This window comes from Prionailurus bengalensis, chromosome C2 (genome assembly GCF_016509475.1).
Source record: "Prionailurus bengalensis isolate Pbe53 chromosome C2, Fcat_Pben_1.1_paternal_pri, whole genome shotgun sequence".
Lineage (NCBI taxonomy): Eukaryota > Metazoa > Chordata > Mammalia > Carnivora > Felidae > Prionailurus > Prionailurus bengalensis.
The window spans coordinates 78,735,794-78,759,116 of record NC_057350.1 but is presented as its reverse complement, the minus strand read 5'-3'; the positions used below and the strand labels follow the sequence as shown (position 1 = coordinate 78,759,116).

Below are 23,323 nucleotides of genomic sequence, written 5' to 3'. Positions count from 1 at the left end.
ACCACCTGGGTCACAGAGGCACACCTACTTGGTTGCACCACTTTTTAATCGAGTTGTGAATCAGACTTGGGAAACTGGAACTAAGTCAGTTATTGTGTCTGTGACAGTAGGAACCTCAGGAGATCAACATGAAGGAGAGGAAAACTGCTAAGTGGGAACGAGTATCTTGGGGAGTCATTTCTGGCAACAGGGACCTCTCTTTTTCTCCTGCTGAGCATATAAACAGATTGATTTGCTCTGAGACTAGACTTTCTCCCCTTCTTGGGGCCTGCGTGTGGGAGGGCAGTCTTTTTTGCACAGGAGCACATGCAGCCTTAAGCATAGTTTGTGTGTAAACTTGAATATAACATCTAACCCCTCTGTAACCTGGCTTCCACATGTGAGAATTGGGTGTAATAAGGCCATGACTGCTTCACAGATGTATCTCAAGGCTTGAACCAGAATGGTCACCTGGTGAACAGAATTTGAATACCTGTTATGTACTCTGTCCAAGCCGCACAGAGTACAAAACTAAGTTGGGCATCACCCTTGCCCTCAGGCTCATATTTTAGTGTGAGATTCATGAAAACAGAACAAAAAATAATGAGATGAGCTCTATAATAATGCAGGTATTTCCAGGATTGGGTCATTTGAGCTGAGATAAGTGGATGCCTAGAGTAGACATTTGATCCACAGGTGTCAGTGCAATGCTGGGTACACAGTGGACACTCAGATGTTGAACAAAACGGAGGAAACAAGTTATATGGGTGTTGAAGAGCTCACCTGACTTTGCCTGCTGGAGAGAATAGAGATCCAAGGGTGTGCAGAGATGCAAAATTGTGAAATATAAGAGCTACATGCTCTGAACATTAATATCTAATGTTCTTACTGCAAAACTCCAAACTACTGCATCCTTGTTAGCCCATTAATAAGAGTGTCAATAAAATACGCAATTAGGACTATCCTAGATAGAAAGATAGACTGTTTTAAAGCCAGAATTCATCATGGGGTTTATACCACAACATTTTTAGGTTCTCTCTTTTTTTTTAAGTTTATTTATTTTGAGAGAGAGAGAGAGAGCTAGCATGTGCATGAGCACACATAAGCAGGGGAGGTACAGAGAGGTGGGGGGGGAGAGAATCCCAAGCAGGGTCCACACCATCAGCACAGAGCCCAATGTGGGGCTTATTTCATGAACTGTGAGATCATGACCTGAGCCAAAACCAGGAGTTGGGCACTTAACCAATTGAGCCACCCAGGCACCCCTTAGGTACTCTTAAAGTTGGATTTGGTTTTCCATTTTTGTAGACAATGCCCAGGATTTACCTCCAGACCTTATTTACTAGGTCCTGCCTTCCAATTCTGTGAATGCTTCACTTTCTTCTCTATTCAGGGTGCCTGGGGCAAAAATGATACCAGGAACCATGTTTTCAACTTTATTATTTTTTAATTTTTATGCCTTTTTCACTATTATTTTTAGATCAGGGCCTCCTATGCCCTATACTTAGAATGAGTGGAAAAGTGTTCCAGTGACGGGCACTTTTTCTCCCATGGCCTGTTGTCACAGAATGAAGGTTACAGCAGTCTGGTGACTTTGGTGCCTGGGAGAGCAGCCAGTACATGCTGCTTTGCCAATTCTGAGAAACACCGTGGTTTGTCATGCCTAAATTATCTCCACCCCTCTCCTGGAGGTGGCAGGGATAGTGATCCTGTGTCCAGCTAGGTCTTCAGGCTTTCTCCGTCTCTCTCTCTCTCTCTCAATCATTCTGACTTATTTTTTAAAAGTAGCTTTCCTTGTTGAATTTTGTGATAAACAGCTGTTTTCTGCCCAAGCAGACCTTATCTAAGTTGCATAGTAAGAGAGAAGTTAGTGCCCCTTAGGAGCCTATGGAGAATCTGAGAATGTCAGGCCAAGAAGGGACTTTAGAAATCCCATTAGAATTGGCCAACCCTTTGTTGTACTTCCAGGGGACTGTACTTCCAGAGAGGTGTCAAGGTCACATAGCAAGTCACAGGGTGCATAAAGTGAAACTTAAAAATATATATAAATCGCATTTACATACACCATTTTTTCGTACTTCAGATGTAGACATAGTGCAAGTGTGAATAATGTAGAAGAGAGAATGAGTAGAAACAGGGCTCCAGGAATGTTTAATTCATCCACCACAGTCTCTGAAGTATAGGTGATGTAGATATAATGGAGGGAGATTCATGGATGAGCTCATGGATATTTTCCCAAAGTGACAAACTGGTGACTTCTCCATTCAATTTCCTGGAGCTGCACTGGGTTTACCAGTTGAACACATATCCTGTAACTAATGGTGAGTGCAGACCAGTGATTTGAAACCCTAAAAGGACATTGGGATTCTCAGAGGCAAAAATATGATTATTCCCTGGAGATCATCCAGGACTCCAAAATAAATACACCTCCTTTTTATTTTGCCTAGGGATTTTTTTTTCCTGGAAAGGGTGGAGAGAATTTACGTAAGAAAGAAAGCTGAGTTGCCTCAAAGTACAGCCTCCAGGAAGAATGAGGCATCCATCACCCAACCTAATATTCCTGCTGAGGAAAGAAAAATAGAGGAACTAAAAGTGAAGCCTAAAATCTCTATGGCTGGAAAGTTGATAGAAATCAACTTGTCTGTAGAATCAACTGCCTCACAGGCTTTTTAGGAAGGAAATACCACAAGGAAAAGATGTGAGATATAAAGTTGATAGGGAAGTTGTCTGTCTTCATCAATAGTAAAATTCAGATTTATGGTTAAATAGACAAACACAAACTTCAAGGAAACTAGAATCATAATAAGATAGGGTGCCAAATATATAACAAAACTAACTCCAATGAACAGATTGGAAACTGCAAAATGGACAGGGAAATGTCTTGTTTTATATAATATAATCAATCTACTGTCAGAGCCAGAACTTAACCCAAAATCCATGACTCTTAGGATGATACCCTTTCATGCATGATGCTTAAAGGCAAGATGGGCTGCCTTTCTAGGGTTTCAGGTAGGGTAAATTATTTAAAAGCTGGTATTGTATTGGAATATATCTCTGTATTGAACCATAAAGAAGAGTGACATGTTATGCAATTGGCTTGAATGAATATTTGTTCATAAAATATTCAAAAAAAGGGACTCACTTAAAATCACAGAGGTGGGACCTAAACCCCAGTCTTCTGCTGATGATTCCAGGGCTCTTTCCTCTATTCCAAGCTGACAATTGACTATAGACCAGTTACTCTGGCAGCAACCGTTTGGAGGCTATGACAGGAAAAGAAGGAAAGATAGTCTGATTAAAATGATCTATTGAAACACTAAGAAATCTAGTATTTATGGAAATACGAATTTATAAAGGATATTCAGTAGCCATGTTCAGAACTACAGATAGGAATAAATAAAAGAATAAAATGGTACTGAAACCTATTTAGACCCTAGTGTAAACTAAGCACTGCTATAGAATTGGTTAGGATGCTAAATGTTATAATACGGCATGATGTTTTGATTTCATAGATGAAGGTTCTAAAAACCTAAGTGAACACACCAGTATTCAAATGCAACTTAGTCTGATTTAAAGACTTGCACTCTCAAAAGCAGAGTGGTCAACGGGGATGGAGATGAATATATTCATTTTAATGAATAGTGTATAATAGCAATAGAAGGAAATTAATTTTGTTTTTTGTATTTTTGCTCTAAACTACTAAAGAAGTTGAAATAATAGTAGCTGCTAATGACAATGATGTTGCAATAGGGTAAACTCTGTTTTATATAGTCGGTCTAGAGATAAACTGGTATAATGTCCAGAAATGAATGTAGTATTATCTGTTGGCCCTTAAGCTACTGAATGTCTTTACATTGAATAATCCAGCTTCTAACAATGTATCTTAATTCATAACGTAGTACTTTTTGCTTTATAGTGTTAAAGAAAAATAGAAGCAGATGAATGCCCAATTACTATAAAATGGCTAAATTAATTCAATGACATCATACAGCAATTTTAAAACAGTGTTTCAAACAATACTTGTGATGACTTGAGTATTCATGTTAATAACTTCAAAAAATAGGAATGCACATATATTTGCACAGACACATACATGCATACTTAACAAATACATCTTTAATGTATGCTATCTTATGTACAGAGTTGTATGGAGTATTAGTATCTATGGAAGAGAATGTATCAAACTATTAACAGTGGTTACCTCTAAGTTCTGGGATTGATGATATAAAAGAAGTAATTTTTATGTAATAAAGTAATCAGAGTTCTTATTTTAATATGTATAATACTAAAAAAGGGAAGAAACTTGGAAAATATATGACAAAAATGTTCCTTATATTATTAATGAGGAAACCACTAGTGTTCCAATGGGGTAGAGATTGGAGGGGAAAGCAAAGGATGTTAACACATCATTTAAAGAAGAAATGCAAAGGGCTAATAAATGTATTGAAATATATTTAATCTTGCTCATAATCTAGGGGATTGATATTAAAATAAGAAAATAATTCTTTAGGTGCCTGGGTGGCTCAGCCGGTTAAGCCTGCAATTTCGGCTCAGGTCAGGTCATGATCTCCTGGTTCGTGAGTTCAAGCCCCGCATCGGGCTCTGTGCTCTCAGTTCAGAGCCTAGAGCCTGTTTTAGATTCTGTGTCTCCCTCTCTCTCTCTGCCCCTCCTTTGCTCACACTCTCTCTCCCTTAAAAATAAACGCTAAAAAAAAAAGTGAAAAGAAAAAGAAAATAGTTCTTTTTTATTTGTAAAATTAGAAAAGATAATCCGTAGTACTGTGGCCCTTATCCTCCTACAAATGCAATCGATGCCGCCTTTTTGGAAAACAACGTGATTCTATACCCGTCAAGCAACTTAAGTTCATAACCTTTGACCCATTACTTGTTTTTAAAATTTACTGATTTATTTTGAGAGAGAGAGAGAGATAGAGAAGGAGAGTGAGAGAGAGAGAGAGGGAGGGGGGAGGGAGAAAGAAAGCAAAAGTGGGAGAGGGGCAGAGAGATAAGGGGGAGAGAGAGAGAATCCCAAGCAGGTTCTATACTGTTAGTGCAGAGCCCAATGTGGGATTGCACAAACCATGATATCAACCTGTGCCAAAATCAAGAGTCACATGCTTCACTAACTGAGCCACCCAGGTGCCCTGGCCCAGAACTTTTAATTTTAGAAATACTTAACATGGGAAATGCTCATAATACTATGATAACTAATATGTATATGTATATATGTATTATATCATACTATATTATATCTATATTCTTTATAGATATTCTATATATGTTCTCTCTATATATTCTATATATGATTTTAAATTTGTTTATAGAATACATACATAAACAGAGAAAGAAGATCATAGCAAGTCTTAATAATTCTCTCTGAGAATTATGCTTACGGATGGTGTTTAAATTTAATTTTTAATTTTTAATTTTTTATTTTTTGCTTCTAAATACCCCATTATTTTTGTAATCTAAAAATTTTAAATGCAAATTAAAAACAGTGCTAGGAGAGACGATCTTTGTGCATTTGTACATCTATTTACCTGAACTGTTTTTGAATCCTTCCAAAGTGAGGCACTATCTAAATAGGGGGAAGTGGTTAACAATACTGTTATTAGTATAATCATAGAATGGGGCATCTGGTAAAGGAGCTACAAACATGACATTGAAGAAGGGTTAAATATTGGGGTGGGAAGAGATACGAAGACGTAATCTTCTCAAATGGCACAGGGTTTGTGTGGATTTGGGAGTCAAAGTATATAGGTTCTAATCTTGATTTCATCACTTAGTATTTGTCTGTATTTCAATGTTTTCATCTTCATTTGTGACATAGGAATAATAACAGTACCTGAATCATAATTTCATATGAGAATAAAATAAGTTCGGGGCGCCTGGGTGGCGCAGTCGGTTAAACGTCCGACCTCAGCCAGGTCACGATCTCTCGGTCCGTGAGTTCGAGCCCCGCGTCAGGCTCTGGGCTGATGGCTCAGAGCCTGGAGCCTGTTTCCGATTCTGTGTCTCCCTCTCTCTCTGCCCCTCCCCCGTTCATGCTCTGTCTCTCTCTGTCCCAAAAATAAATAAATAAACGTTGAAAAAAAATATTAAAAAAAAAAGTTTGCGATATATCAAGTGCTTTGAAGACTACCTACCCCATTAAAAATACAAAGAGTACAATGTCACCATTTTACGTTTTACTTGACAGTTTACAAAAATAAAGCATTATAGCCTGAGTACATCTGAAAGATTTAGGACAGAACTTGGCTCCCTTTCTACGTCTGTAAGACTCATTTTTCAGAGTCTAGCTAGTGGCCCCAAAATGGATGTGATCTTATATTTTGCTTTAGAATTTAGCTGAAGAATAAAGAGAGCATTGATTTGGTGAATTAATTAAGTGATTTTCAGTAGCTTCTACAAATGCTAACTCTTCTCACCTCTCCAGAGCAGGAGGAAAATGAAATCACTTGGGATGGATAAGATCACTGAAAGTTACTTGGGGTGTCCTGTGTTGGCCATCCTTTATGGTGGCTGGCATTGAAGTGATCTAATTGATTTTGTTCTGTGGCAGCTTGGAAAGTCCCAACATTTCTTAGCTTTCACACATGTTCTATAAAGCCCCAATCATTTTTAGCTAGCAGTTTTATTATTCCGACAATTTTCCTTTTGACAAATAATTATTAAGAACTTGAAGTACTATACTTGGATCAAAAGCATCATTTGTTTTCCCTTTTCATTTTAATTAGATACTGCGCATTGATTCCCACAGGAAATGCCTCTGGGTCCTAATAAATACTTTCAGTAAAAGAATCTACTGTTTAACCTTCTAATTCTTTTGTACAGAATTAAACTGTTCAATTGAACTTATATCCGTCAAGCTTTTAGACCTTCCATGTAATATGATGAACAAAAAATGTACTCCAACCTCAAAGTTCACACCTGCTGGGGGAGATAGAAAAGTGTACAAAATTTTGCCTAGTCAGCTAGTATCTTATTACTTTTTAAATATGTATTCTTATAAAATAAGAGAAGATTTAACTTAGGGAATTGGATAATTTGTCATGCAGGTGGCATTTAAGGAAAAGGAAAATGTATTAATTGATCAGGTAAAGAAATGAAAGCATTCTAGACTGAGGAGCCAGACTGAGCAAGAGGGCAGAATGGTCAGCTGGGGCCAGCATGTGGCAAGCAGAGCGGAATATATGGAAAGGGAGGCGAAGAGGATTGCTTGGAGCCAGACTGTGAAGGGCCCTGAGTGTCTGCAGAAGTACAGTTAACCCTTGAGCAACATGAGGGTAACAGGTGCCAGTCCCCCAATAGTTGGAAATCTGCATATAACTTTTGGCTTCCTTAAAACTTAACTACAAATAGCCTCCAGTTGACTGGAAGCCTTACTGATGACAGAACAGTCGATTAACACATATTTTGTATGTTGTATGTATTATATACCATATTCTTATAATAAAGTAAACTACAGAAAATAAAATGTTATTAAGAAAACCATAAGGAAGAGAAAGTACATTTACTGTAGTATACTGTAAAAAATCTGCAAATAAGTGGACCTGTGTAGTTCAAACCCATGTTCAAGATTCAACTGTAGTTTGTTTTGTTCCACTGGCATAAGGGCTGTTGGTTAGGAAAGATACAGTGATGGGAGTGGGGCTCTAAAGGGAAGGGGGAAAGTAGGGACACTGCTAGATATTCATTTTTCTAGATTTGTCATTAACGCATAGAAAGCTCAATATGTTTAAAATCAGAATATTTAGAATATTCTTTCTTGGAGTCTCAGCTTGCTGCTATGAAAACAGGTCATCAATCTGTGTTTACTTTAATAAATGTCTACCTAAATCTGGCCAAATTTACCCAAACCTCTTTAACTTCTCTTTTCTCTCTATTCAATAGAACTGAGGGCTTCATAAGGGAACCCACTACAACACCAGTCTCCAATTTGTAGCTTCATGAAACCTAAGCATTTCCCTACCCTCTACACCTAACCTACCTCCAACCATTGAGGGCAGACGTAAATCCAGGAACACAAAATTGCTTCCATTTTTTTTTTTCTTTCTTTACTTTTTAGAATGTCGCAGATACCATGTTATTCCCTACTCAGCTTCACACAGAATGGATTAAGAAATTCAAACAAATGTTTTAAGTGTTTCAAGGATTTATATAGTTGCTTCCATAGAGGTATAAAATGGAGCCATTGATATTTGGTATATTATAAAGATTACATGTCAAATCAGAAGGAAAAAAATTGGTAAAATGAAAAAGGTATGTTATCTATTCTGGGAGGGAGAGGATCTTCATTTGTTTCTCATACCAATATAAATTCCAAAGGATTGAACAATTTGCATGTAAAAAAACAATCAAAAGCCTTAAGAATATGAGATGATAATATGGTTGCAGAATTTTATAATGTTGGGCTGGGAAAGGCCTCTCAAACTCTGAAAAATAGTAAGTCATAAGGGAAAAATTGATAAATCTGACTATAGAAGAATTAGGATTCATCTACCCCAGAAAGCAACCCATAAAACCACATAAAGTTTGCAAGACCAGACATACACCAGCACACAGCAAAGTATTTCCAATGTTTATGATAAAGGGTTATTATCTATAATATACAAAGAGCTCCTACATGAATAACTGTTAAGGAGAACCGTCAACAATATATAAACAGTAGTATTTCAGGAAAGCATACATGCTAATCCCACATCTTGGGTGACTTCTCTTCCCAATGCACTGGATTCACAACAATGATGTTTCCACCAATGTACTCACCGCTCATTCTGAGGTCATGAATCTTTGAAGAATCTGAGTGAAAGCGCTGAGAATGGAAAGTTATGAGAGCTAAATACAGTTGTTCTGACTCCTGAGGACTCAGGAATCCCACTTCAAGCCTTTGAGTTTGTTTATTTATCTGCAAAATGGGGATAATGATACTTACATACATCACTAAGTCATTAGGAAAATTAATGCACATTACTAAACCTTTGAGATGCAAGGATAAGCATTGTTGTGTGGGGGAGTGCAAGGCATTGTTGCTTCTCTGTAATCTGTTTAAGGGAATGCCTGATATTTATATTCCAATTCTGAAATCAAACATCTGATGCACTTTGGTTAACTCTTTTATGGAAATGTTTGTGCTAAGTTCAAATTTAGATGAATTGGTAACTATTAGTAAATTTTTTATCAGGAGGCTACATAAAGCTAAAAGCACAGATTTCCCCCCACAATACATTGTACCTATTTCTTTAGGTCATTTAAGCATCTTAGAGTCTGGACAACCTGACTGCTTCAAGTATACAGTTTGGAGATGCACAGATTGTTGTATGAAATATACAAGTAAAAAAAAAGAAGAATGCAAATAACCCTCCAAATCACTTCCTTCCTTGGATTATGGACAGACACTCTTATCTTTGTAATGGTCTTTAGAAATCATTTCGTTCTGCCCCTCATTTCACAAATGAGGAACCTGAATCCAGAGTGGTTAAGTGACCTGCCCCAAAGGCACAGAGCTAACTAAAGACAGAGCTGGGATTACAACCTGTATCTCTTAGTTACTCCTGTAACCCCCAGTCCTGTGTTCTTTCCCCTCAGCTACCCAGAGCACCCAAACAGCAGTGGCAGATAGGGAGATAAGATACACATGGCTTAGATTTTGTCCAGAATCTTAGTAGCTATGTTAGATACAGACCATCGTCCTCAGACTTGATTATGCTAAAGGCTGAGGTGGTCAATAGAAAGAATTTGGCATTTCAGTCCATCCAATCCTGCTGGGAATCTTTTGATTTTGTAAAAGATGACATTTGTTTACATGTTGATAGAATATTATCAACATTTGAGTCTGTGAGGCCTAGATTTAGGGTTCAAATAGTTATGCTACCCTATTATTGTAAAAAAAAAATGATCCAATATTGACTTTCTGAGCAGTTATCCTTAATGGCATTTACTTTACGGCATTGATTGCCAAGCCTGACTCATTCAGAAATGCCTCATGAGCTGCACAAAATACAGCTGTAGAGGTCACATCCCTGCAGAGTCTGATTCAGTAGCTCTGGGACCAGGTCCACAAATCTGTTTTTAAGAAGTACTCTGGATGATTCTCAGGGTCACCCAAGTTTTTGAACCACTGGAATAGAGCACAGATTAAGGAAGCAACAATCGGCTCTTCACTGTTGACTCTGAAGCTGTCAGTGGGTGTAGAATTTAAATACATGGTGCAAATAATTATAATTGTGTTCTGTAAGTAATTTCTTCTCTCTTTTTTTCCCTTGTACCCAGAGCTCATGTCGTTCATTACAGGCAGTAAGAAGTCATTTTTTCCCAATATTTCAGAGAAAAAAATGAACATTATGTCTGACATAAATTTGTAGTGTCACAGAGTGTTGTCATATTCTTGGACTCTTGAGATCAAATGAGGTTATTGAAAATATTTTTCAAAAAAATATTAGTGACTGGGGGCTTTAAAATAAGTGTGCCAATAATCACATCATCCTTTATGTGCATGTATTTAATGGGTGCAAAATAGGAGTAAAAAGGGAGGCAAATCTAAGTTCATGAATATATTTGCACACTTTATTTCTAAAGTTTATAAACTGATGTAGCCTGGCTTCTAATTTTCTTCTAGTCATCTTATCTTTTAAATTTTTTTAATGTTTATTTATTTATTTTTGAGAGAGAGAGAGAGAGAGCAAGAGAGCACAAGCATGAGTGGGAGAGGGGCAGAGAGAGAGAGGCAGAAGGAGAGAATTCCAGGCAGGCTCTGAGCTGTCACACAGAGCACGACGCAGGGCTCGAACTCACAAGCCATGAGATCATGACCTGAGCTGAAATCAATTTTTAACTGACTGAGCCACCCAGACACCCCTAAATTTTGGAAAAAACCTAAATATCCACTTCCAGCTGTCTTGCCAGTTGTACCATTCAGGCAGGATACAGAGGGACATGGCTTTCCAAGTGGGGGGGTGGGGAGTGGTGTTTTGATATAAATCTAATTGAATTACATAGAATACTCAGCAGTAACAAGAATATTCTAGTGAATCAAACAATAATCATCAGGGTGCATTTCATCCTCACTACATTATGGCAACCAAGGTTAGGCCAGATTCTACAATACGGTTTTTATGTATTTATGTAAATATATTTTATGGCAGAGCTAACTGGTTTCTCAAACTTTAAGATTTACTCTTTCTATTTAAAATTTATTATCCGTTTATAGAAAAAATATTATCATTGAGCATTAATGAAAACTAGATACAATAGAGAAAATAAATATTCAAATAGATAAACTATTGTGTTGATTCCATGTCCCAAGAAATAATGATGGAAAGAAGCAGTGCTTTTTTTTTTTCCTTTTAAGAGCTTAAAAAAAAATGGGCACTTTTCCCAGGGTTTCTATTTCCTGTACATAATACGGATGTTTGTCTTTACAAGTTAACGGGACCAAACGTTTTAAATTGTTCTTTAACTATACTCTGAAAAATCCAATGGCTTATGTTGGCATAACTTTGTATTAAACTATTTCTCTGTGGAGAATAAGTTAAAAACTTTTTAGCTATCAGGCAGTGGGTTTTAATTTTTACATTGAGGAACTATAACCATGGAGTTGAGTATTTCTTCCTAATTTCTAACTTTGTGGAGTCATTCTTAAAACTGCACATCTAGTTAAAAAAAAAAAAAAGGCCTTCCAAAAGCTTTCCCTGAAGTTTTACTTTTCAGTTGCAAAGTGTAAAATAACCTTCTGAAATGCCTTCTCTAAGTCCTGGTGGTGGTACAGGTTTGTGGTTTGTTTGGGGAGATTTTGTTTTGTTTTCAGGAGAGAGTGCACTTTCTTGTGAAAGAGACAAGGGAAAGTTTTACCTGTCTCTCTCCTGTTTTTTTTTTTTTTCTTCTTTCTTTCTTTTTCTTTTAAAGATTGGTGATAAGGAATTCTAACTACTTAATGAGATGGGAGAGGCCTCACTCCATTGGAGTGAGGACTCCAGGTGGAAGTTGATGGATTGGACAGGTAAAGACAAGAGTCCCGCCCCCTCATGCCTATAGTTGGGTATATATTAGGGAACCTAAAATTATGTACAGAGAGAGAAAGAGAGAGAGGGACTTGAGTTCTGTTATCTTCTTAGTAGATTCCTATTGTCAGGGTCTCAGAGGGGGTGGGGGGGTTGGCAAAATCCTGGAGCCAGAAGAGAGGACAGCGGCATTGATCAATCTTACTGCTAACATGTTGTACCTGGAAAACAATGCCCAGACTCAATTTAGTGAGGTAAGGATTTTAGATTTTAGCACTCCATTTAGAGATGCTTTTTTCATTTTTTTATTTTTAAACAAAAGCTTACATATTTGTGGTTCTTGGTCACCCAATGTAATGGTTTTGCAAATCGTGTATAGGAATCTCCTTTTCTTGGTAAATGTTTTCTGTGGTGACTGTAAGATTTTTTTTTCCTTTAAGTGGGAAATGAAATAATAGGAGAAAAGACAAAAGAGAAATTTCTGGGTAATGTTATGTATTTGAAGAAACCCAATATTCAGGAGTTTGTAAAATCCCTTTTTGGAAGAACAGACTGGAAGAGAAGCTCACATTCTGCTAGATACATTGAAATGACTCCTCTGTTGTGTGCTCACGTACCAGTAAGATAAATTAGTTGACTGTGTCTTAACTCAGTTAAGTTCTCAGTTCTATCTCCAGACTTCATCCTAAAAGCAAATGAAGCTTTTTCAAAATAATCCAGGTGAGATTTTTTTTTTTTTTTTTTTTTTTTTTTTTTTTTTTTTTGTTAAGCCATCTTTGTTTTGAATCCTATCAATCCAGAGACCCATCGAAAATCTTCAGGGGACTTCACTAATGTTCCTATTGTCTGGTGATTGACTTAAGACTTTCACTGTGTAATTACAAAGTTATTTTTGGGCAATGCATGATTAAATATTTATACATGCGTATGTGGCAAATGTGTATCATCGCATATAGGATTGGAATTGATGATTTGGCTCTCTGATCTCTCCTCAAATTTGTCTCAGGGATTTAAATCACTGGGCAAATGGATATAGGGGGAAAAAAAAAAAAAACTCCTGAAGAGACTATAAAGCTTTGAGGAAGTTTCCTATGGTTGAGGGAGGTCTAACAACAATATTAGTTTACATTCCTCAGAATAGGGCAGCTGTGTTGACACTAATCAGATTGGGGGAGGGGGGGACGGGTGGTGAGCGTGAGTTCAGTTTCAGATGAAAATGCTTGCAGGGGAATGCTTGGAAAAGTGGACTGGAGGACTGGAGGACTCAAACTGAGCTTCTTAAAAATCAAAACAAAGTGCATAGGACTCGGTGTGCACGGCAAAAGGAAGAATCGCACAAAGGGCAGCAAAGCAGGGCCTGCGTTGTCATACTGACCATGCTATCGTCTAGACACCTGAACTGTGTAAATATAGCAGGGGAAATATCGAGTTATCTACAGAAGGAAAAGGAAGTGCCTATTTTCCTTTAAAACATTCAAGCAGGCTTGCTCGTCCTCAGTGGAGAAACTTGAGTTTCTTGTTTGGCTTTAACATTGAAAGTTAGCTTAAAATGTTACCAAACAGTTAACCAAAAAAAAAAAAAAAAAAAAATGGAGGTGACTTTAAAGATTGATCCCACCTTGGCGAGTTTTCATTACTAAATAAGTGGTCTGCCGGTCCTATCATATCTGACTTTATGTTTGTTAAGGAGCTATTTCACACACATATTTATAAGTAGGCTGGGATCTGACTTTGGCTCCAAGTAGAAAGGGATAGAAAGAAAAGGTGGTTTAGAGATATCTGTAAGAAAAGTATGAAGATGCCAAGTGGAAAGTAATGACTATTTCTCATGAAGGAAAAAACTGCGTAAATGTGCATAGAAGATAACCTGTAGGAATGATTGCCTTTTATGGAGGCAAAAGAGTCATGTCATATGTGAGAGTGTAGCACCCTTATCATGAGAGAAAATACCTTTCCATGGTTTGCGTTTTTCAAAACATTAGGTGAATGTGTATAGTCAGGTGCCCAAGTGATCTGTTTTCTCTTAGAATGCTTTTTTTTTTTTCTCTTAGAATGCTTTTAATGTGTATAGAGGATATCTATGAAAAAATATGGCTGAATTTCTCTAACTTCCTGCCTCTTTTTGCGTGTTGCCATTGTGTATTTTATATCCTTCCAATAATGTGTATATTATGCATAATTTTTATAGCTTGATTTGCATTCTATTACTTAAGCACAGCTTTCTTTGCTGTATAGTGTTATGTTTTAATATCTAGTCCTCCATAAAAAATGCAATTCTATATCTGACTATACAAAATATCCTGGGACCGCATGGCCCTGAGAATCCGGGAATTTAATATAAAAGTTGTAATGTTTCTTAATTTATCTTATGATAACGTTTCTTAGTAACCCTTGATACAGAAAGAGTGATCTATTATCCCACAAAAATTGTTAAAAATTGGGTAGATTAAGAATAAAAGCCATCTGGCTGCCCATGAGAATGAAAATTAGTTTGAAACAATAACCCACTCTCTGACTTCAAATAGTTTTTAAAATTAATTTCCTAGTAGCTTCTTTGGGTTGATAAAGACAATGTAAGAACACTGTTCTTTCTCTACCCCTTTTTCCACATCTCCGCAATTTTTTTTTCCCTCCAAGCAGAGCTAGATTTTGGGAAACTGTTAGTGAACAGTTAGTGAAAGGGTCTGGAAGGGAGGAGAACATGGGCAGGATGTAACAGGCAGAATTTCCCTTGGGTTACAAGGGAAAGAGGCTTCAAGGAAGCACCACTCTGGTGTGTCAGGCGCTGAATGACCCTACCTCTGGGACTGGTCTCAGTCTTGGAGAAAAAGTCTCAAAAGAAGGGAAATACTTCACAGATTAAGTTTCAGTTCAACCTTCTTGCCAAAAAAAACCCACGAAAAAAACAAACAAAAAAAAAAAAACAAAAATAAAAAACAAAAAACAAAACTGGGCTGTGTGCGTGCATGCATGTGTGCGTTCAAGAGAGAGCGAGAAAGAGAAACAGAAAGAGACTCCTAACTCCTCCTTAGAAGGACATTTAGGACATTTTTATTAAAAATGTCTGTCTGGGTTCCTGTGTGAAGATGGAAAGGTACTTTAGTGAATGGGTTCCAGTATTCTAGAAGTAAATGGGGCTTCAAGGCTCCTATACAGAAACACCTCATTTTATAAATCAGGGTTAATGATCTCTCTCTCTCTCTGTCGTAGAGAGAGGTATAGGTGGATAAGTGAGTCCTGTTGACTTACTTGAACCTTTTTTCTCTTTCACACCAAGAGAGACAGAAAGCATTCTGAAAAGAGCTTTTGTGATCCATAGTAAATGCTCCAAAAAAGTTTCCTGAAAGAACTGATGTGCAAATCTACTGGAGAGGAATGGTCAAGGGAAAAAGTCTTTCCTCCCTAATACAGTCTCCACGAGACATTTTTTCCCATGGGAGTGATTTTTTTTCTCTTAATAGTTAATAAATGTATTATCTTAAGTTTTCTGATGTTTAGCACCATATGTAAAAGCATAGTAGGTTGGAAGCAGAATCTGCAGATTTAATTCAGCTGTCAGCCAGGCTGTGTTCCTCTTTCCATGCTGTAGTCTTAGATTGCATTGCTTCTTTTACAACTGGTTGCCCTCAAGCGCAGAGGGGACTGGGAGAAAGAGATCTTAGATCACAGATGAGAGACCATACCTTCTTTTGCTACTATTGGAAAAATGAGTGGTGATAATATATCACTTATCCTTTACCTAGATAAGGAAAAAGCATGTTTGTTTTGTTTTGTTTTTGTTTTTTTGTTTTTTGTTGTTGTTTTTTTTTAGGAGAGCAGTGATCCTCAACTGGGGTATGGAGAGTATACTGAGAAACATGAATGAATGTCTGGTTAGCTATGGCAACCAAAATAATATTGGTTGCTTTTGCACCATGCCACATACATCTTCTGAAAGCAAAATTACTAAATTTTCCTCAGATGATGAATAATATCAATTTGGATTCTGTATTCTTCCCATGAAGGGAGGATCTGTCTGAAGTTAGTAGGTGTTACATTAAGGAAGGCTATGGGTCAAACAGTTAAGAAATATGTTGCCCCAAATGTTCCCAAGCTTTCTTTGAGGTGCGTATGATAGCTTTGAGTGAGAGCTGAGCTTGTGGGATAGAGGAGTATAAGTACAAGTCCTCCCTTCATAGTAATATTTTGAAGTTAAGCCCCCCCCATTGAATACACTATTTATTCTTTGAGTCAGTTTATGTCAGTAAATAAGAAAGGATAAACACAGATACCAGAAGACCCCTCTGTAGTCTTATTATTTTGAAGATGAAAAGTTTTCCAAATGATGGACTCAGAATTCTCTTTTGAATGTATGAGGAAAAAAGTCAGATGTCTGATGTAGCATTATTATTCAGCACCAATGTGGTGGACTGAGTTGCTTATGCAGGACATCCAACAGAGTAGTGGATTTGGCTTCTGAAAGAAAATGGATTGAAGTGTCAAAATTAAATAGTTGATGCAAACATTAGGTTATGAATTTGAGTCCCAATCTTCTCTTAAGAACACAATTTGGAGGCGCAAAAAAATAGTAAAGCGTAGATTTTTAATGTACTAACTCTGTAAACATCTTATAATTTTCACTGATACCTTTTGATGAATTTGAATTTCATCAATATTTGTGAGTGCTAGTATGGGGGGAGGGAAACTTTGGTTAGAGGACCACCTTACTCTTTTCACAGAAATGTTTCCTGAAGCATCCGTTATATAGAAGATGGTATGTAGGAGGGGAAGAAACAGTTCCTACACCAAGAAGTTTACAGTTCATAGAGGAAATGAGTACATAGAGTTATAATACAGGGCAGATCCTCATTGTCATATGAGAAGTATGAGCAAGATATATAAAGGATCAAAGAGAAAGAGAGTACCTTGAAACAGGAGGATCAAGAAAGTCTATATGTATAAGTAAATTGCAGCTGCACTTGTAAGGTTGGGTAGAAATTTCTAAGTTCTTGAAATATGAGAGGGAAAGAGGATTTAGGGTGAAGAAACAAGCATCAGCAGAGGCACAGAGCTGGGGTGAATGCTGGTGTGCCCAGCAATGTCAAATAGCTCAAATGGAAGTGAAAGCATGAAAAAATTAGGAAATAAAGTTAGAAATATAAGACAGAGTGTCTCATGGAAGGCCAAATCACATTTAATAGTGTGGCAGTGATGAACCATGGAAGGATTTTGAACAGAAGAGTGGTATAATTGGAGCTGTACTAGGGGAACACTTGTTCAAGACAGCCTAGAAGTATAAAAATGCATTTCTCTGCATTGCACACTGGCCATCTTGCAAGAATATCCATTACTTCTCTGGGAACTTTGGAAGGGTAGAAATGGGTCATGTCTAAAGTCTTATACAACTTATACATTCTCTGCGCATTACTCTCTTTAATAGCTATGGTCCCTGCCATGGATAAGTTGGAAACAATTGGTTTTGGTTTGTCCTAATTTATGCATGCCATTCAAATGTAATTATGAATAGCACCACTTTCTCTTTCAAAAGTGTTCCACTTACAAGACAAAGTATATGATCACCCTACAAATGAAGGCCCACTCTTTATTTCATTATCTCCTCCACCTCCACCCCAAAATGGAAAAGTAGTATAAATTTGTTGGTAAACAGATACAGTAGTTTTGATATCCTATCCACAAACCATTTAGATTATTTCCACCATGAAAGAAGCATTTCCTTACAACCCAACATTTACTAGGGGCTAATTAAGTACAATCATATTGCTAGGCAGTGTAAGGAAAGCAGAAGTGAACAGTTGTAGCCTCTGGTGTCTGAGAATTCGCAATTCTAGGTGAACGTAAGGTATCATGAATGACTTCAGTATGAAACAGAATGTGGTAGGAGACACTAAAGACTTTCAAAGACAATGAAATGGTTTCAAACTGCTCAGGTTGAAGGTAATATTTTATGTTGTTTGAGGACCAGAATTCAGCCAAGTTGCAGAAGGAAGGTCATTCTGAGTAGAGTAAAATTAATAAAAATATAAGGAAAAACTGCATAGGACCAGATGACCAGATGCTGATATACCAGCATGATATATTGACTTGAAAAGAGAATGTTGATTTAAACACAGATCTGTATTTAGCATGTATGTCAAAATGGAGAGCTGTTGTAGAAATAGCAACAAAATATGGTAGGGATTCCATGTTCTGAGAACTAGAACCTATGAATGTTTTGAAGGCATGGACAAGGTTCAGAATCCATGATTCAAAACTTTGTCTACATGCTGTAGGAGTGACAGGTGTCATCCTGCAGGGAAGGAGAAAAAATAGCCCACATGATTTCTTGGGCTAGGTGAAGTTGAGAGTTTCCTGATCCCATTCCTGAGACCTCTACAGAGACAGATAAATTATCTTATCCTTATAGGGACTCAGTAATTACATTGTTATTTTTATTTTTTACTTTTTTTTTTTTTTAACATTTATTCGTTGTGGAGAGACAGAGCACAAGTGGGTGAGGGGTAGAGAGAGGAGACACAGAATCTTAAGCAGTCTCCAGGCTCTGAGCTGTCAGCCAAGAGCCTGATGTGGAGCTTGAACTCACAAACCAGGAGATCATGACCTGAGCGGAAGCTAGATGCTTAATGGACTGAGCCACCGAGGCACTCCAGTAATTGCATGCTTAAATTAATCAAAGCTGGAACAGAATCCAGACTGATTGCTTCTATTATTTAGGATTAACTTTATTAAATAGTTATCTTAGAATCAGGATGAGAAAACCATTTCTCTGGTCACTGCTAGAAATGCAAATAATAATCCCGGAGGTAAATGTGAGAGAATATACCAAGTATGATATTTTTCCTACATGAGAATCCCAACCAGGAAATAATAGAGCAGAAGCAAATGTGAATGTCTCATTTAAGAAACAAACACCCTGCCCCCCACCCCCAATTAAACAAAAACAGCAATAAAAAAAAAGTCAAGATTTTGGAATCTCAAATTAAAAACTCTTTGCCATAAATATCTCAAATTTCATTTTGGTTGAGGTGACATATTTGCGTTTGAGATTTGAACAGAAATATTGAGGGAAGACCTGTCTTCACCTTCACCCATATTAATATCCTTTCCTTCCACAACCTCCTTCATCACTTCCATCTCATGTAGGCAATTACAGAAATAATGGAGGGGTAGGTGAGGGTGGGCTCAGGGTGGGAGATGACTCAGTGACTTGATTTAAATGTAAAGGGGAGTGGGTAGGATGGAGAACTGGCCTCAGTGATAAGTGGGGGGAGAAGTCTAAGCTTATATCTCATCCCTTTCTCTTCCTTACAAACCTAATCCTCCACTAACAGAAAGTGGATTTTGAAAATACCCAATATCGAAATGTGGTTGTGCTGATTTCATCTTTGTGCAGACATCAGGGGACACAGCAAAGTAACATCAACGACCACATTGCTTACAACCTCCTTTGCAGAGCAAAGTGGTTAGAGGGAGTGTCTATACAGTCTTTTCTTTCTACTTCCCTGTATTTGATTTTCTTACTTGGCCTGATACTAGAGCACATCTATCCCATTCAAAAGGCATACCTTTTCATACTCTGGGAAAAACAAAAACAAAACACACATCTTGGGAAGCTCTCATTTCTAAACGTATTTCTTACTTGATAATGACTAAGTTTATACAATCTGCTCAGGTTTGCTTTTTCAAAGACAAAGTAAAATCAGGCTGTCATGTCCATTCTGAGATGGCTTTGCCAGGTAATACTTACCTGTCAATTTAAAGTTCAGTAACTGGTGTTAAGGTAAAGCACATGTTGGTTCTAGGTGAGGGAATATTGGCAAGAAGAAAACATTTTTGGAATGTTAGTGGATGTGGGTAGAGTGTAAATTGATATCTCATGCAAAATGTGCGATCTGAACTGTATCTTGTCTGTGTTTCTTAAATGGTAAAAAAAAAAAAAAAATCCTATAAAAGCTGAAAGAGGGAATTTTGAGTCAATCTGTAGTGTGTTGCCAGGGGCGGAAATTTATGAAACGCTCTCGTCAACTCTTCTGGAAACACTACAAAAGAAATGGTTCTGCTTTCTTATTGGTGCTAAAGCCACTAATAGGTGCAGTTTAGTGTAATACCACTATGAGAATTACCACCCCCAAAGTCAGCTTGCCTTGGAAAGAACTCTGTACAGGCATTTTCTTTTTCCTTTCAAGCTTGCGCAAAAACACCCAAAGGGGCCATTTCCAATCCAGGCAGTGAGCTTTCTCAAGTTTATTCTTTCTCAGATCACAGAGACAATGGAGAATATGCCCTGTTTACTCAAATCAGTCTGGATTAGTGTCACTCTATTGATGGAATCAGAATTAAAAGGAAAACCATTACCCTCTCAACCAACGGGCAACATCAGATGTTTTGGGAACGGCTTGATTATTTTTAAATGGACCATGTGAGACTCTGTCACCAGACTAAGGTTGGGGACTCCACGGGCGTACACACAGAGAGAAATGGTAACCCTGGGTGAAGCAGAAAGCCCAGAATAAGCCTCGGGCTGGGAAATTATTTCAGTAGCCAGTCCCAAAGTATCTGAAAGGCTGAAAAACAGAATAGTAAGTTTCCAGAAAGGGTATTTTTCCTAGCTTTTTTCTAACCCCCAACACCAGCCCCCAGATATTTATCTTCAGATCAGATTGTTTCCAGTTCTTAAGATCCTGCTGGGAGGCTACTTCACCTTTAACATTTTCTCAGAACTGCCCCCCTCCCCCCATTCAGAATAACTTCTCCCTCCCCTGAGCTTTGGTGCACTTCTCTGTTCATCCTTCACTGCTCTCTGGGAGGCCCAGATGCCTTCTCCCCAATCCTGGTGGGTAGGGCATGTGAGGTACTTATCTCTGTATCCTCTCCAGGGCCACCTGGAGAGTGATGTTCCTGAATGTGATGGAGGCATGTTCTGTTGCTGTTGCATGAAGGGGTATCTTCAAATAAAAATTTGGCCTATAATATATACTTTTACAGAAATGGCTCTTTATAACTAACCTGTGCAAAAAGTAAAGTGACTTCAACGTTGCACAAACCTTGTCTCCTACCTGTACGTTCTGAATCATATGGTTTTCCTTGACTTCTTACAAGTCCCTCTCCCTCTCTGTCTCTCTCTCTTTCATGAACCCTGGTATTTATTTCCATTATACCTTAAGTGGCAAGAAAGTTTTTAAGACAGGGAAGTTTCCCAAGTAAGAAATGACTTCTACTCTGACAGAGGTAAACAGTGTAAAGTGTGTGCTGCTTTCATTTAATGGATTACCCATGAGGACAGAGAATGTGTTTGATTTTTTAAAAAACTGAATAGATTAGATTGTTATCTTGCTTTGCAGTCACTTCTTAAAAGTGTTTACTTGCTTCCACACTGATTAATTTTGTCCCCTGATTCATTTTGTCCCCTGCATGGCTCTTGGTCATCACCAGAGATTTGGGTGGTTTGCTCTGGGTGAATAAGCTTGATGATTTGCAAACACTTTCCTGTTTTATTTTCAATGGTGTTATTATCACTAAAGGATGTCTGAGAAATCTTTAAGTCATTTTGTTCTTAACCGTGGTGTCCTAGTTTTTTGTTTGTTTGTTTTTTCGTGTTCAAATAAGACACCAGGGGCTGTTGTAATTATTAAACTGATTGACTGTTACTTTCGTGATTGAGTAAATAGGATGAAATGAATAGATGGCTGTCTTTTCAAAGTAAGGCATGTCTTCTGCATAGCTGGAAACTTCGGTTTTATTTTGCAGTTAAAAGTGACAGCTTAAAGGAACACTCCAATGTTATGTAAGTCACTGTGTCTAATTACAAAGCGTAGTAAATCACTAAAAACTTTCATCTCAAATACAATGAAAAATGTAGCAATCAGCAAAGAACTTGACAAGCAAGAGGAACACAGAACCAGTGTTTCTCATTTGAATATATATAGGATAGTAAAACTGAGTAGTGCACTCCTTGTTTCATGCTTTACTTTTCAATCTGCAGAGAAAAACTAGTGTTTCAACCTCTCTGTGTGTATTATAAAGTCAGGGAAATGAAGTCATGAACTTAGACCATTTGCAAGAAAATGGTGCGTAAGTCTGATAAAGTACAATCTCCGTTCCTGAAAACATACACTTGTAAGCCCTTAATTATGGCATTATTCTAAACTGACTTCTAGCTAACAGGGCAGAAAATCATGGAAATCAGAGAGGGAGGGACAAACTTTGTGGCCTATCCACCAGAAACGAACGTCTTACTCTAAGTTTGTTTCCGGGTGGTTTCTTCCCAAAGAAATCTGCATTCGGCCACAAGCACCGTCGGTAGGAAGTAAATAATTATATGGCCACAAAGATTTGGATTCTGACTGCTGACCTAGATGCATTAGGAACAAACTCAAGGCCATGAGGGAAAAGACACTGCCCTGCCACGAAAACGTGTATGTGTTTGTTTTAAGGAAGTAGGAGCTCATTAATAAACTTTCCAGCTAGGTGTGAGCTACTGAGTATTACTCACTGGCTTATGAGTGACAGGACTGGCTATTCTGCTACTAGTTCCCATAAAAGCTGAAGCTCAAAGCACAATCCCACCTACCAAAACAAAGCAGAGCACAGAGTAAAGGTCATAGAGATTATTTGCAGATGCACCATGACATTTAGTCTGCAGTAGTGTGTAAAGACATGAAGCCGATTTGAAGGCAGGCTTCCTTCAGCAAAAAGTCAACAGTTAGGCGCATTCGAATAAAAAGAGATATCTTCTGAAAGTGCTTTTTACTGGAAAATATTTTGCATTTATTCTTTCAATAAATATTTCCCGAGCAGCCACTGTGGCTCACACGCCGTTGCAGACGTGAGACCCGGTGATGAACGAGATACAATCTCTCATAGATTTATGGTGTAGCAGAAAAGACTGATATTAAAATATATATATATATATATATATATATATATATATATATATATTTGTACAAATAATTTCAGTTATAATGATGCGATGTCGAGGGAAAGTCCAAGCAGTAAGACCGTGTGAAACAAAGGGGAATGCCTACCTGGGTGAAGAGGGATTCTCCTGGGGAGAATGGCATTGAGCTAAAACTACAAGACGAACTAGGATACAGCCCACCAGTGGGAGGGGGCTGCGGACTGAAGGAGTCTGCCTTTGAAAAACTTGAGGAGTGCCTGTTTGCAGGTTGTTTAGTGAGCAAAGGAGAGAGTTTCAAATAGTGTGGCGAGGCCACTGGCAAGACTTGGGGGGGGGGGGCTTTACTCTAAGACAGTTGGGACCTGCCCATGGTCTTCAACTTGAGAGAGACATGATCTCATCTACACTGAGCTGCTGGTGACAGACTCCGAGGAGCTGGGTCTCTCACTGT

At 37.8% G+C, this 23,323-nt stretch overlaps 1 protein-coding gene across 13 annotated transcripts in view; it reads left to right on the top strand.

The window, feature by feature from the left end:
- The window catches only part of TP63 (tumor protein p63), a 230,023-nt gene that overhangs the window by 114,893 nt on the left and 91,807 nt on the right, over positions 1 to 23,323 (top strand). For 3 of the 13 annotated variants that reach the window (XM_043594597.1, XM_043594596.1, XM_043594607.1), the window contains exon 1: positions 12,053 to 12,232. The exons of 6 other annotated variants lie outside the window; for them this stretch is intronic. In XM_043594597.1, coding sequence (XP_043450532.1) covers positions 12,191 to 12,232 — 42 coding nt within the window. In that variant the 5' untranslated portion in view covers positions 12,053 to 12,190. Of the gene's footprint in view, positions 1 to 12,052; positions 12,233 to 12,643; positions 12,699 to 23,323 lie in introns of those variants that run through there. 4 more of the 13 variants (XM_043594605.1, XM_043594604.1, XM_043594600.1 and 1 more) reach the window with 3 other exon arrangements.